This window comes from Peromyscus californicus, unplaced genomic scaffold (genome assembly GCF_007827085.1).
Source record: "Peromyscus californicus insignis strain IS unplaced genomic scaffold, ASM782708v3 Scaffold_6__1_contigs__length_162567912, whole genome shotgun sequence".
Taxonomy (NCBI): domain Eukaryota; kingdom Metazoa; phylum Chordata; class Mammalia; order Rodentia; family Cricetidae; genus Peromyscus; species Peromyscus californicus.
The window spans coordinates 17,522,133-17,538,604 of record NW_026294584.1 but is presented as its reverse complement, the minus strand read 5'-3'; the positions used below and the strand labels follow the sequence as shown (position 1 = coordinate 17,538,604).

At 37.7% G+C, this 16,472-nt stretch overlaps 1 protein-coding gene across 7 annotated transcripts in view; it reads right to left on the bottom strand.

Moving 5' to 3' along the window:
• Ankib1 (ankyrin repeat and IBR domain containing 1) overlaps positions 1-16,472 on the bottom strand; it is a 120,224-nt gene that overhangs the window by 86,031 nt on the left and 17,721 nt on the right. For 6 of the 7 annotated variants that reach the window (XM_052719901.1, XM_052719904.1, XM_052719905.1 and 3 more), the window contains exons 2-3: positions 7,436-7,704; positions 4,646-4,946 (exon numbers count right to left, since the gene is read on the bottom strand). In XM_052719901.1, coding sequence (XP_052575861.1) covers positions 4,646-4,946; positions 7,436-7,623 — 489 coding nt within the window. In that variant the 5' untranslated portion in view covers positions 7,624-7,704. Of the gene's footprint in view, positions 1-4,645; positions 4,947-7,435; positions 7,705-16,472 lie in introns of those variants that run through there. The other variant, XM_052719907.1, reaches the window with a different exon arrangement.

The window sequence follows — 16,472 nt, the reverse complement described above, 5'->3', positions numbered from 1 at the left end:
AGCACTCAGGTGGCAGGTGGATCTCTGTGATTTTGAAGACAGCATGGTCTACATAGTGAGTTCCAGGACAGTCAGAGCTACATTAACAGACTCTAATCTCAAAAGCAAGCAAGCAAACAAACAGAAAACAGGAACCACAAGGAAACTGCAAATGATTAAATGCAGAGGAAATTGTCAAATAATAATTTTCTAAATTCTTTTTTTATTTGTTTATGAGTATTTTGCCTGCACGTATGCCTATGAACCATGTGAGTGCCTGGAGTTCAGAAGAGGGTGTCGGATCCCCTGGACCTGGAAATAGGGCTGGTTGTGAGCCACCATGTGGGTGCTGGGGACTGAACCCAGAGTACTTGCCAGAAGCAACAAGTGCTCATAACCACTGAGCCATCTCTCCAGCCCTAGATAACTCTCTAAATTCTACTCTTAATAAACATACTGTTGTGGTTTGAGTGTGAAATATACCTTGAATATGAAATGTGTTTTAACTCTTGGTTCCCAACTAATAGTACTGTTCTGGAAGGCTGTGGAACCTTTAGGGAGTGGAGTTTCACTGTAGGAGATGGGTCACTGGAGTAGGCCTGAAGATCTTCTAATTTTATGTGAGTTTTTTTGTTGCTGTTTTATTATAAAGAAAACCAGCTGATTCAGAAAGCACTAGCAAGAATCAGGAGAGTGAGCTAGTGAGTCCTCAAATGTTACAGCCCGGTCCTACTTCTGTCTGCTTTCTGCCTCCTATCCTTGAAGGGCTGAGAAGCCCAAATGTGCCTCCCCTGCCATAGTCAGAGCCACTCACCCTACCATGCTTTCCTGGCTATGATTACAACCTCAAACTGTGCGCCTGAAGTTGCTGTGTCAAAGCAATGAGAAAACTAACACATATAAAGAAGAGAACCAAAACTAACAACTAGAGAAGAAATGCTTCCATAAATATGACCCCCTAAAAGTTGAAGTCCCATAGGCAGGAGCAGGACCAATAATAAACGTCTCTGCCCCTTCCATCACTAGATAATTTCATAGTTTTATGAAAAATAAATATCTGGTGGTATTTATTCACTCAACCCATACCATTATATGATACTTAGTACCACTGAGCATTAAAAATATTTAAAAATTATAGAAATTGAACTTAGCCCTATTATTCTTATAATAAAAACTGTAAGCAATAATGTGGAGAAGTTTAAAAGTATTTAAATTACCCATGCTAGTAAATTTTATAAGATACATGATATTCTAGGAACTTTAGTTACGTAATAGGCTACATATTATAATGTGTTTGTTTTAAGCACTTATGCTAGGAAAACAGATAAGGCCTCTGTAGAGAAGTTAATATATGCTTCCTAGGGAAATACTTTTAGTTTAACAATAAGCATGAAAAAAAGTCAGTAAGGGCCTAAAGCTGAACAAGAGTATAGTTAAGACATTGGTGATAAACTTAAGTGGGCAAAATATTACACTAAAATTTGTCAATAAATGCTGGAATGTATGTGAGGTGTTCATAAGGCTGCATTTGGAATGCTTTACAGTAAATCAACAAGCTCTTCTCAATATAGAAAACAGAACAGTCACCAACCAAAGTAGCTCACGTGATGTGTTATGCTGGTAGATTAAGCAGTGCAAAGAGAAACACACACACACACACACACACACACACACACACACACACACACACACACACACATATATATATATATATATATATATATATATATATATATATATATATATATATATATATATATCAAGGCACTAATTGGACCTTCCAAATACTATATTAGATAACCCTCTGTGAACAACAACCAAAAGATACTGGTAAAATTACCACCCCAGTTTTTCAACAATTTAATACAACATTGCAAATACACTAAAAACTGACCTCTACTTAACATTGCTTACTGAGAATTATTGGAAGCAAGTTATTAAAGCAGAAACTAAGAGTATTATTGCTACTAACAAGAACAAGCTATTTCTACCTTAACACATTTAAAGAACCACAGAGTCCCACACATGTGAGTCACCACAACAGATTCTTCCCTAGGAGGGAGTGCAGAACAAAATTCAGGAAAGCTTGTGTAAAAAGTCAGGAATTCTGTTGATATGCATTCCCTCCAAGGCCTAGGACATCTTTTTACATGTTGAGTCAATGTTCGAAAGCACTGCTTCGAAACAGATTCAAGTTAGTGATCATAATTCACTAACTAGTGGGCAAAGGTGATACAAGCAGAGGAAACAAAAGGACAAAGTTTCTAAAAGATTAACAAGTAACAAATGGCAGTAATAGAAAACAAGATCATAAGAGTTTGAGAAGTAACGAAAGTTGATCTTTATGTATGCTAATGAAATTATGTGATTATAATCTTTAAAAATATATTCATAATTTTGATATCAACTTAAAAGTGTAACACTAAAGACACATTAAATATTAAATCTTTGATATATATTTTTAATCTTATTAGAATTATTTTTAAAATAAAGTACACAAATTTTAGAATAAAAAGACTGATCCAATCTATAAGGCATCCTGTTCATAGTTAAATACATCTATATAAAGAAATTCTATCAATTATGTATGAATTAACATTATGGTGGTATTATGTTCCCCAAAATATTGTGCACCCTAATAAACTTATCTGGGGTCAGAGACAGAACAGCCACTAGATACAAAGGCTAGAAAATGGTGACACTCACACCTTTAATCCTAGCATTCCAGAGGCAGAAATCCCTCTGGATCTCTGTGAGTTCAAGGTCACATTGGAAACAGCCAGGCATGGTGACACACGCCTTTAATCCCAAGAAGTGAGCCTTTAATCCCAGGGAGTGATGGCAAAAACAGAAAGATATATAAGGTGTGAAGACCAGAAACTAGAAGCATTTAGCTGGTTAAGCTTCAGGCTTTCGAGAAGCAGTTCAGCTGAGATCCATTTGGATGAGGACTCAGAAGCTTCCAGTCTGAGGAAATAGGATCAGCTAAGAAACTGGCAAGGTGAGGTAGTTGTGGCTTGTTCTGCTTCTCTGATCTTCCAGCATTCACTCCAATACCTGGCTTCAGGTTTGGTTTTATTAATAAGACCCTCTAAGATTCATGCTACATAACATGAATGTTGGTAGCTGAGAAAATATGTACTGTTGTATGAACAGTAGTGATGATACTATACAGAGTTACTATAGGGCAAGCGGCCAAGCTCTGCCCCCAGGCCCTGCCTCCAGACTGCTCTGAGTTCAAGGTCCAGTCCCACAAGGCAAGTAAGTGGCCAGGCCCCAGACTACTCTAAGGGCCATTAAAAAAAAAAAAACCCATGATGAGGCCACAGAATCCCACCAATCCCTCAGCTTGCCCCAAAATCAGGTTATTGAATCCCACCAATCCCTGAGTTTGCCCCAATATTAGCCTACAAAATCCCACCAATCCCAGGCCACCCTGTAAAGCTCTGCCTCCCAAGTAACCCTATATAAAGCCTGCCTCCTGTGCAGTTCTTTGTTCCTTCTCTCCTGAGCAGAGGTAACCTCCTTTTTTCTCTCCCCATAAATCTCTTGTGTATGGTTTGTTGTACAGTGTGACTCTGTGGTATTCCTTGGCTTCCGACTGCCGGATACCTTTCCCCTCAGAGTTGTGACTCTTACAGTTACAATGTCTTTTAAGAAATTATGGGTTAATGGGTGATTTTTAATCTAAGCTGTAAGATGCTTTCTATATTAGCAATATATAAAGATAGTTATAAATCAAAATCTCACACTGGTGAGGCCCACATGTGAACACCTGCCTGAGCATGCCCTGGAGATGTGGCTGCACTGGGACCTACTGGGAGCATGACCTTCCTCCACCTCACTGCTGCTCTTCTCTCCCACTACTTACCCAACCCTCTATTTTAACTCTGGATAAATATTCTTATTACACATATTTCATGTCTGTTAAGCACCATCAACCTCTCCCCTTTGGGTACTGACACAAAACTGCAGGTTGGTAATTCATTGATTCAAGGCTTTGAAATATGGCAACTTGCTTTGAATGATGAATGAAATCTAATACTCAGGAAACTGGCCCCCTGCCCCACTCTCACATACAGCCTGGGATGGAATGTTCCAGTGCAGACAGGTCTCAAAATGTAGTATGTATTCAGGAATACTTTAACACAGATTCAACAGAAACAAGACATTTTAAAGACAAGGTTTTAAAAAGGAGTATAACAAATGCATCTATTAACAGTTATCTATTTAATAAACAAATCAAGAAAAGAAAATATATCAATAGGTCATACATGTCATTTTCCCCTACATTCAAGATCTGTTAAGTTTCATAAACTGGCTATTAAAAAAAATCACCCCTTAAAAAAGAAACAAAACAAAACAAAACAAAAAACAAAACCCCAAACCCTATTATTTTCAGTATGACAGTACTTAGCTGACTGTTATCTTAGGAGATGTTAACATGATTGATCTCGGTTACACTGTATTCCAAAAGGCTGGCAAGCTGCATGGTTGTTGTTGTTGTTCCCTAACACAATGAAATCACTTTACTTACAAAGGGCTTTGGTTCTTTTACAATGAATAAAGAGGTAAGAACTGCTAAGACAAAGCAAACACTGACTACCACATATTATCAATACACACATTTTCTAGCACAAAATATTGAAAAGAAACCAGGTTTTACCTCTACACAGGCTTTCATTCCTGAGGCTGCAGCATAGTGAAGGGGTGTGTTTTTTTTGTTATCAACAGCATCAATAGCTGCTCTTTCATATTCACCCTGGTCAAGTTTTGCTCCTTTCCATCTTAAGATCATCTGCAGACAATCCGCCCTTCTGAAATCATCTTCCATGGGGCGTGCTAAGCGAGGATGAAGGGTGCCTTCAGAGATCATGATTTGAGATCCCATACATAACAAATGCATAGATGTTTCATTATGCACATTCCGTTTATTTGGGTTTCCGTCTCTACCAAAAAGAAAAGTCCTAAAATGGAAAGGAAGGATAAAAACAACTTTTTCCTACCTAAAAATACAGAGAAGATAACAATTTTAAAGGTAAGGTCTACTTCAGAGCTAAAAATCCAATTTGCATAGAAGTGTCACTCAAGAAGACGGGGAGTCAGTGAAATGACTGGGAAGGTAGAGAGCTTGCCACACAGGCCTGGCCATCTGAGTTTTGGGCACAGAACTCACGGTAAAAAGACAGAACTGACTCTTCAAAGTTGTCCTCTGACCTCCGCCACGGGCTGGGGCACATGTATGGGTGCACTCATATGCACGACTCATACACATACACAAGAAAAATGAACTTTAGTGTCTAGAAAGTGTATGAGAATAAAATAGGGGGGAGGGAAAGGAAAAGAAAATAAAAAAGGAGAAAAACGGAGGAGGGTAGAGGATGTCCCAATGCAAAAGGGTACTTTTAAAAAAGTAATAGAAATAAAAAAATCAAAACATAAAGGAGAAGCCCTGACATGGCATTATGAGTCAAGGAACCTCCAACAGTGGCACTGAGTTTATTTTTTTGTTGGTATCTACTGCTGGCATGCAGCCTGCCCTGAAGAATAGTTTATTTCCCTGGTGAGACTCGCTTGAAGGAAACTAAATTTTCATTCGCAAGTGGTTATCAATAGAGATTGCTTCTGGATTAGGGATGGGGCTTGTGTCCACTCCTCCTTTAGCTTCTATACACTCAGATGAGTTTTTCAAAGGACTCAGTCTGTCTTAACATATGTTGGTTCGAGTATAGTATATGAACAAAATCTAGACTTTAAATAGTTTAGAAAATAGAAAAGTAATTTTAAATTGCCTTTTTAAATGATTGAATGCTAATATTTGATAACGCACCAAAAATCTAACAAGTGGTAGATTAGTAAACATTAGTTAAAAACTGTTATGAATGAACTTTTTGTAGTGTTAATTAAAAATCTAATGGTCTAAGCTACATTTAAAATTTTATAATCAGTGCAGAACTTTAAATAATTATAAACCAATGTGAAATATACTGATTCACTGAGTTACAGAGACCCTCTATGTTATCTTTACTATATAATAAATTACATTGGTTTTTATCACTATCAATTTTATTAGAATATAAGAACTTGGAAGTTGTCAAGTTGAATATAAAGAATGAGTCTTTCAAAATTTTAGCATTCATTTGAAAGATCAAATTTTATCATAAGCATCAAAGACTAGCAGTTGTTTTACTTGAAAGATCTAATTAGTTTTTGAGAAAATGTCAGCCTAAGGCCTCAGCTCTCACTCAACCATTTGAGACTAGTGCAGTAGGCACCAACTACTGAAGAAACCGTAACTGGCAAACCCGTGACAACAGAATGCTCATCCTCAGCTGGGATATGTACCACCCCTTCTAAGACTCAGGGAACGCCGCAGAAGAAGGGGTGGAAAGAATGCAAAAGCCAGAGGACAGGGAGATGTGCAGCAAAAACATGTTTTCTGGACATGACATAGCAACTGCTGTACTCACTCCTTACCTCAGGAAAGCTGTGCCGATCTGCACAGGACTGGAACAAGACTGGGTCATTCAGTATTTTATCATGGGTAGGGAGGGGAAGAGCCTATGAGGCCCCTTCCCTCCCAGAGGGTTTGTTGGCAGTTAGTGGTCCAAAGGGGCCACTGCAAAACAGTGTACACTCGTAAGGGGTGAGTGTGAACAATGACCAAAGAGGTCACTTTGTCTGTTCTATAATTCAGGCAACTTTTGTATTATTTCTTAAGTCTCTATAACAGACATCTTTTCCTGAGAGAGTTTTTCTTGACCAGCTGATTGACAGATCCATTTGGATAGATTCTTAGGTGAGGGGACACTAACGTGTCACTTTTTTTTTCTTTTTAAACAGAAAGCCTCCAGCTAGCTAATAATTTTATGTTTAGACAGTTATCTATTAATGACCTTCCAGGAAGTTCAGGATATCATACCTATAACCCAGAGCTAAGCTATGACGCAGATCTCAATTCCAGTAATCAGAGTTCTGTTGTTTCAGTTCTTAGTTTTATAAATTTCCGATAATGAGGAAGGGCTCGACCCTAGTGTACTGTTGATAGTCTTTCACTCTAAATTATTCTTAATCGCTTTAACCACTTTCACCCTTGAGACAACACTGCTCTGCAATGGTTCCTTTGGCTATTGCCCACTCTTACCTTGAGATTATTCAACTTTCCTCTGTAATCTAATCTGTCTATTTTCTACATTACACTCTGGATAAAAATACATTCAAAGCAACAAGTATGTGTGAGCTACCTTCACTATTAGAACTTTTGGTCTGATCCAGAAACAATAAAGACCATACTAAATCACAATCATACCAAATTATTTGGGTACTCTCAATTTTTAGAAAACTTAACCCAAAATAGAATCACATAACACAGATCTATGCCAGTATACATTTTCAAAGATCACAAATATTTTCCTTTCCACTGATTACTTATTAATGGGCTTCAAGTAATACTTACCCTAATATTCTGTTCATTCCATGTCTAGCAGCATAGTGTAATGGAGTGTTGTGCTGATAGGGTTCTCCATAAGATGTATTTGGATCAAGGGATTCTTTTAGCTGAGGATTATTTTCATATATTTGGCAAGCCAGGTTTTCATCACCATTGATGAGTGCTTTGCGGAATTTGGTGGTTGTATTTCCCATGTTTTGTTTTATTCTCTGATAGGCAGTGGCACTTTCTTCATTCAGCCACTTCTTGAATACTTCTACAACATGTTGTATATTCTAATGAAGGAGAAGTTATCAAATTAGATTGTAACACAGTAATTACAAAGCAGTATCCTAAAGAGACATTACAGATATTAATAATATCTGGGAAGTAGATGAAGGGAATAAACAATATTACATGCTGCCAAATTTGTCATATTTTTAACATTGGTCAAATTAACTTCTAGTTAAATTTTAACATTTTACCATACAAAGATTATAAGGCTGTACAGCTGCACTTTATCTAGAAAAGTTGTCTACATACAGAAACTTTTCTCTTCACAGGAGAAAATCAATTGCACTGACTTTTATGGTTGAATACACTTATACTCCATGAGGGTTAATCTTGGTTGAAAACCTGATAACATCAAGAATCAACTAAAACCCAAGCAGCTGGGCACACCTGTGGAGAAATTTCTTGACTGGATCACTTGAGATGAGCAGACGCACCTTAACTCTGGGCTGCACCTTCTGCCATCAGCTCACATAAAAGCCCACGGAAGAAGAAAGCTTTTGCTTTTTGCCTTCTTCTCCCTCACTCTTGCTGGCAAGTCCATCTTTCTGTTGCTGAGGCATTCATCTGCTGGCATTAGAACCCACTTCTTCAGAATTCTAATGGAGACGTAAGAAAGCAGCTCTCCACGCCAGCACAAGATTGGAACTACTGAGACAATCAGGCTCACTGACTGAATAACTAATAAACTCTTGACCTTCTGGTCAAAAGATAAGCTATTGTTGAGCTACTAGGATTACAGCCTGTAAGTCACTCTAATAAGCACCCCTCCACAAACACACGCATGCACGCACACAGAATAGCATACATGCTATTCTGTCAGTTCTGTTCCTTTAGAAAACCCCAACTAGAAACACAGCCCAGTTAATTATATATAGGTATTACTAAGTCAATTTGTGCGTTACTAAGAAAACAACAAAAAGTTTTCTTCAATTAAGAACTACAGTTCAGGAAAAATGAAACTGCTAAGTACTTACCAGAAAAAGACTTAAAATATAAATACATGTAAAACTATAGAACTTATTGATACTCAGACAATCACAGCAAACTAATAATACTAATCAGACACAGTAAATGTAGATAATATTATCTTATCTTTTAAAGTCATTAAATTTTCCTCTATAAAGGATTCAAAGCAAGGCTGAAAACATTAAATGTCTGTGCACGTTACATGTGGGAAGAAGTCATGATGACCAAATGGGCAATGTGAGGTGGGGGAAAGGAAAGAAAAAAAAAATCTGAAATGTGAAATATCGTATTTGCTGAGACTACTTTTAAGCAAGTTAATTATCCCCTGAAAATGTCAAGTTCCCATCTGCACAGTAAGGAAAATGACTATTTTGCAGACACGGGTATAAAGATCATAAGAGAAAGTTTATGTAAAGTATCCACAACAGACCTTGTTTAATGGTTCAATGCTAGAAAGTTCTATTCTAAGTATCCTTTCTGTATCTATTGTTGAATTCCTATTGCTGTGATGTGACTGTCCCCAAAGACCCATTTGTCTGTGACACCACTAGGAGTGAGCTGTGACACTGAGGGACACAGCTCTAGGAGACCTCACCCCTTCTTCACTCTCTGTGCCTCCCTGTGACCTTGAGTTAAACAGAATTCCTCCACTACACACTCCCACCATGATGTACTGTGCCATCACAGGCCCCGATGCTTCGGGGCCTGAACCCTCTGAAACTGAGCAAAAGGAAGCCCTCCCTCCCCTCTCAGGCATTTCATCACAGTAACAGAACTGTAATCATCAACATGAGCAACAAAGGAGGCAGCATGAACAGAAGCAGATATGAAAAAAGGAGCCCTAGGGAAGAGCTGGTGAGGATGCATCGCATTTAGACGCTAGCACTGAGTAACAGGTGACAAGACTGAGAACAGGCTGGGACAGGTAAGGAACTTAGAGTTTAACCTAATGGACTGACAATGACAAGCTTTTGTACAGGGCAAGGGTATAATTATGTCATGCCTTAGGGAATGTGTGAGAATACAGAAGGCAGAAAGGTAAATGCAGAGGATGTGTACGTTACCCTTTTTATTCAATGACAGGTTGGCTACCCAAGCAAAGCTTTAAAAAAAAAAATCACTTGAAAAATAATATTCATGTTGTACAATGAATTTTTTTACAAGGCAGTAACAATTTCAAAAAGAACAACCTGAATGATGGAAAAACCTTTAAGTTTCTTATAAAATAGTGGCTCTCAAATGTGGCAATATATCCTAGTAGCCTAGAGAACTTCAAACAATCCTATTGGATTGATTAACTTAAATTAAGAAAAAAAATGTCCAGGTGTTGTACCTAGTACCTAGGCATTGATGTTTAAAGCTCCTTGGGTGATTTCAATATGCAGACATCACTGTTTTAACTATCAGGGTAAGAAATCACCAAGCCTGTTTTAGAAACAGGAATTATGTGCTTACTACAGAAGTCCATAATGGTTCACCATTATCCTCAACAAGGCCACGAATTAATTGTTTATTGACATTTCTGTTACTGGTTTATAAAGTTTTAAGTATACAAATATATTCATAGTAATTTTTAAAAATATGAATATTGACTTCCCCAAGCAAAAACAAGACTCAGGGTCTAAGAACGTCGTTCAGCTGGTAGAATGCTTGTGAAACTTGCATGAAGTCACAGGTTTGATTCCCAGCCCCACATACACCAAGTGTGGCGACATGCACGTGGAATACCCTGGGAGGTGGAGGAGGAGACCCTGGAGTTCAAGGTCACACTAGGATGCATAGTGAAGTAGAGACCAGCCTGTGGAACACGAGACCCTAAATTCAGAAGAACCACAAAGAAAACCCAGTCTATTCACCTGAAGACTACCACTGTTAAGTAACTACTCTATATATGTCTACATGTATTTGTTTGTACATAGATATTAATACATTAATTTGATCACACCAGTTACAAAAAGAGCTGCTGAAATTTTAGCCTGACATACTACTTCATGGTCTCATCTCCAGTGGAAGAAGCAAATCTTCTCTTCCACATGCTATACTTCTCACAGTGTATTATAGAGTCTTCTGAGATTTTTCAGGGACAGTCTAGATTTTAGTTTACTCTTTTGCTTAACAGAGTGCAGAGTAAAGTATTCGTTCTCAGTAAAAGAAGGTTTTGTTGTGTATGGCTCTAAGCATTTAACAATTTAATGTTTTTGTTATTGTGCTCTGAGATAGCATCTCACTAAGACACCTAAGCTGGCTTTGAATTAGTGATCTTCCTGACTCTGCTCCATCTCCAGAGTGCTAAAAGGACAAGTGTGTCACTATGCCTGGTTTACATTATTCTTAATAAGAACTCCATTCAGCGTACTGTACATTTTTATCTACATAAATATAAAGGATATCATGTCAATTGTGAAGTACCTCTCTTAAGAATATGAAAACTTTCAGGTGTTTTGGTATTCGCTCCTCTGATGCAATGCTGCTTAGTTACAAACTTTTCCATAATGTATGTTAGATTAACAACATATTTCTTTGATTTATACAAAAATATTACTTTAGCAAAATGATCTACAGGAACAATAATTTACATCAAATATATCTTGGGAGTACTTTAAATAGTTACAAGATGACTTTTAAAAAATCAATAATACTCTAAATGTGCATTAAATATTACTGTTACTCATGCTGAAAGGCATAATGGCATCAAGAAGCCTTTTGTGGCTTTGTTATTTTCAGGACTGTTTCATTTTTAAAATCTGATCAATAAACCTGAAAGTGTGCAGAAGCACGTCATTTAAGAGTTTTGTTCATGCCATTCAGATTATCCTTAGAAGTCTTGCCGAGAACTCTGCCAGCCATGTCCCTGTTCTTTTTCACAGGCACAGCTGCAGTTACCCAAAGCAACTGCTCATTCTTTGTTTGAATCAAAGCCTTTAAGTAATATTTTCTATGTAACATGTAATATTACATAAATGTATAAATTGGATTTATAGTACAAGTCTTTTGATGGTGCTATTATAAATGGCACTTTAAAAAAATCAAATGCTCAGGGGCTAGGGAAATGGCTCGGTAGGTAACGTGCCTGCTGAACAAGGCTCCGTAGGATACATGTAAAAGTTAGACAGGCACATACGCAACTCCAGCTTTCTGGGAGGCAGAGCAGATTCCTGGAGTACACTGGCTAGCAAGCCTCGTTGAATCAACGAGCTCCAGTTCAGTGAGACTGTATCTCAGAAAACTGATTGGAGAGCAATCAAGACAAACATCCAACATCAAACTCTGGCTTCTGCACACATCTGCAGCATGTGTACCAGAGTGCTTATGTACACAAACTTACATGAACACCCCCACGCTCATTTTTAGCATATAGAGATATGGTTCGATTTGCATATTGTCCTTGTATTCTGTGAACCTGCTAAATTCACTTCTTAGTCCTAGAAGTTTGAAAAACCTAGTTTTTTTTTGGGGGGGGGGTTGTCTACTTATCACTTATAAATAGTTTCATTCCTTTCATTTACTGTACCAACAACATAGTTGTTTTTTTAATTAGTAGGCAGATGATTGAGGAGAAAGATATTAGCACATATTCAAATAATGTCCCTAATACTGATAATACTAAGTGAATAAAGTAAACTTACAATGCTCCAGGCTAACACCTCCTGTAACATAATAACATGATGTAATCTGACTTTATACACAAAAAGATTTCCTATGTTCTATAATATTTTCATCCAAAGATGCTTAATACCCATCTAAATGAGAAGACAGAGAAACGAGAATTGAGACATTCCTCTTCAAAAGTGTTAAGATCAATGAGGTGAGAAAACTGTACAACCATTTACAGATTAGTGGAGACTAAGTGTGCATGACAACTAAATGCCATGCCTTAGATTATAAAATGGAAAAGGAAGGCAATACTGGAAAACCGGGAAAGAAGAAGAAAGTATATACAGATGTTGGTCCATGTTCTTTGGGGAATGTTGTGAAATGGTACAGTCACTTGCATATATTTACATATACCCTCTCAATTCTTCCTGACACCAGCTTTACTTTAGTTTAGTCATATACACTTTTTATACAGACTAACTGATGCTATATGGTATAGTGAATTGAAAGTTTTAAGAATAGAACTAGTTTGTAATTGACAAGATTTAAATAAGAACCCTGATTTTCTCATCTAGAATATATTATTAACTGCAGAATGCCATTTTAAAGATTAAACCTGACAAAGTATGTAAAGCGCTATACTTCATAAAAACAATCAATACAACATAATCTCTCTTCATGTACATGCTATTTCTCTACATGGAAACTGTTATTAGTAGCATAAAATTTTATTAATTTTTAAAATCAGAATGACATACAGTTAAATCTTTCCCATTTGTATTTAGTCATAAAACTTTTTAACATTATTTTACATGACTATTTACTTTCTATAGTAGATTTCTAAAAAGTATATGTTGAAATTCTTCATTAAAAGTATTTAAGAGCACTTGTTGCTCTTCCAGAGGATCTGAATTACAGTTACATGTAACTCCAGCAACAAGGGACCCCTCTTCTAGGCGTCTCAAGCACCGAAATATGCACAGCACACACTAATACAGAAGCACACATATACACAAATAAAAATAAAAATAAATTTTTAGGTACTGAAGAGATGGCTTGCAGTTAAGAGCACTCACTGCTCTTGCAGAAGACCTGAGTTATGGTTCAGGCGCCCACATCAAATGGCTCACAACCATCTGCAACTCCAGCTCCAAGGTATCTGATGCCCTCTTCTGACCTCCACAGGCACCCACACTCAGTACATACTTACACAAAGACATATATGTATATATATATAAGTATAAACAGTAATAAAAATTAATCTTTTCCAAAAAGTATTTACTACTGTCACATTTCATATTGATGTCAGACAAGGCTGGTCATTTAATGAGGTGCTAGTTGCTCCAACACCAATGTTAAAAAAGACCATGAATTTTAAAGTTAAAATAAGTTTTATTCACTACATGTTCTTGATATTTTCTCCTTCTCTTTTTTAAGAGTCCCCTTTTCTGAACAATTGTATCTACCCACCCTCTGTAGAGTCTCTTTTAGAGCAAATGGAGACCATGATAGAGAAGGAACAACTTGACAGAAGACAGGGATCAACAGATGCTAGCGGTACATCTACATCACAGCTCCTGCATCTACACATCAGAGAACATCTTGGAAGAAGGAGCAGAAAAAGTTTAAGAGCCAGAATACCAGGAAGTCAGCTGTGAAAACTTCTCTCTAGAAATGGCTGCATAAACAAGGCAGGAATAATGACAATATCAATGGGCATGTTTACATGGAAGGGAAATTTTCTGTTAGGGTCCCACCCCTTAAAAAAGAACTCTAGACCAATGGCTACTAGGAGAAGAATTAGCCTCTCCCAGGAATGAACCCCATCATTGGTTATCCAATGCAAAATGATCAGCTCAAACACACACACACACACACACACACACACACACACACACACACACACACACACACACAAATAGACTCAGCAGGTTGTGTGTGGGTATTTGTACATGCAGATACATATACATATGTGTGTAACAATAATAACCAAAGAAAAAGAGGATATCAACTTGAGAGTAGGGGAGCGCTCGAAGAAGGCTAGCTGAGAGGGGATAGAGGAAGGGAAAGGAGGGGGCAAGTGATAGAATTCTATTTAAATTAAAAACATATAAAAAAAGAGTTGAGATGTTGGGCTGGGTATGGAGACAGAGGCAAGTGGATCTCTGTAAGTTTGAAGACAGCGTGGTCTAGACAGTGAGTTCTGGGATAGTTAGAGCTGATTATATTAATTAGTCCCTGTCTTAAAAAAGCCTAAAACAATCTAAGTTGTCAAATACTGGAGAACTGCTATTTGGGAAAGTGTGTGAGAATTTTAGGGATGGGGGCTAGAAAGATATCTCAGCAGTTAAGAGCACTGGCTGCTTTTGCAAAGGTCTGGGTTCAGTTCTCAGCACCCACTGGCTGCTAACAACCATTCATAATTCTAGTTCCAGAGGATGCAGCAGCCTCTGCTGGCCTCTACAGGCATTGTACATACATGACACACAGACATACATGCAGGCAAGAGACACATAAACATAAAAATAGTAAGATTTTAGGAACAACAACATCAAGTGCTATTTCAAAATACTAGAGCAACATGAAATTGATGTAGTTGGCTTCAAAACTGACTTCAAAGAAGTAAGGTGAATCTGACTACTAAGAAAGCCTTCAGGACCAGTGAGATGACTCAGTGATAAAGGTGACTGCGGCCAAGCCTAAGGGGCCTGAGTTTAATCTCCAGGCCCCACTTGGTGGAAGGAGAGAACTGACTGCTTCTCGAAAGTTGTCTTCTAACCTCACACATATGCCATGGCATACTTACACCCACCTGTATAAGTAAAATGTAAATTTTTTTAAAAGAAAGCCTCTTAGACATATGACCGAAAAATGGCAAAAAAGTCTACTGAGTAGTTTTGTATCTGTTCCCTATACAGTTACTCCCTGCCACAACTGGTCCCTTTACATCTCTGACTCTTCAATATGCAACTTAAAAAAAATTAAGTGTATTGATATTTTGCCTGTATCTATGTCTGAGCACCATGTGCATGCAGCACCAGTGGAGGCCAGAGAGGTCATGAGATCTCCGGGAAGTGGAGTTACCTATGGCTGTGAGCTGTCAAGTGGGTGCTGGGAATTAAACCCAGGTCTTATAGAAGAGCAGCCAGGGCTTATAACTGCAGAGATATCTCTCCAGCCCCAGCAGGCAACTCTTGAGTTGAAACTTACTACTTTAAAAATTTCAAAATTTTAATCTATGCTGTATCTTTTATAAACAAAGAACTCTGCTGGAATGCAAACACCAATCACCACAAGTAAAGGTATAGTTGAAATGTCACATCTAGACCACTGAAATGTTAACCTGTATTCACCAGAACTAAAATAAGATATTTGTACGTTTCTTTAAAAGAAAACTGAGATACTTATACACATTGCTTTTTTTTTTTAAAAAAAAAATGAGCTATAACAGAATTATAGGCATTTAAGTCATCTAAGACTTTTCTTCTAAACTGAACGCTACTAGCTCTGAAACATTCATGGCTTATTGTTGTTTAATGGTTTGTTAGATTATAGGGAATCCACTTTATATGGTTTTAATGTAGGGATCAGCACATTTTGTTTCTGCAAAGGGGAATAAACGTGGGTTTGGGAGCCATATATCTGTTACAACTCTAGACTGTTGTGTTATTGTTTCAAAGTCAGGAGAAAGACCTTTTAAAAATGGACATAGTTGTGTTCTAATAAAACTTTATAAAACTGGCTGAGGCTGAGCACAGTGTCACAGGCCTCTAATTCCAGAACTGAAAGGTGTTGCCAGTAGAAATTTATGAGACCCCACGTACTGGCTAGTTTTATGTCAAACTTGATGCTAGCTAGTCATCTGAGAGGAGGGAATCGCAACTGAAAAAATGCCTCCATAAGATCAGGTGGTAGGTTCTTAACTAGTCATCAATGTGGGAGGGCCGGCCCACTGTGGGTGGTACCCTCCAGGCTGGGCGGGCCTCTGCCTCTAGGTTCCTGCTCAGTTTGAGTTCCTGTCTTGGTTTCCCACTGTAAACTGTGACTCAGGATATGCAAGCCTTCTTCCCCAAACTGCTTTTGGTCACAGCGTTTCATCAGAGCAAAAATTAAGACACCCCATATCAAAAACATAAAAACAGGCCAGCATAATGTAGACAGTGGACCACAGTTTGCTGATACCTGGTTTGGTGCAAAAAGCACAGAAAGG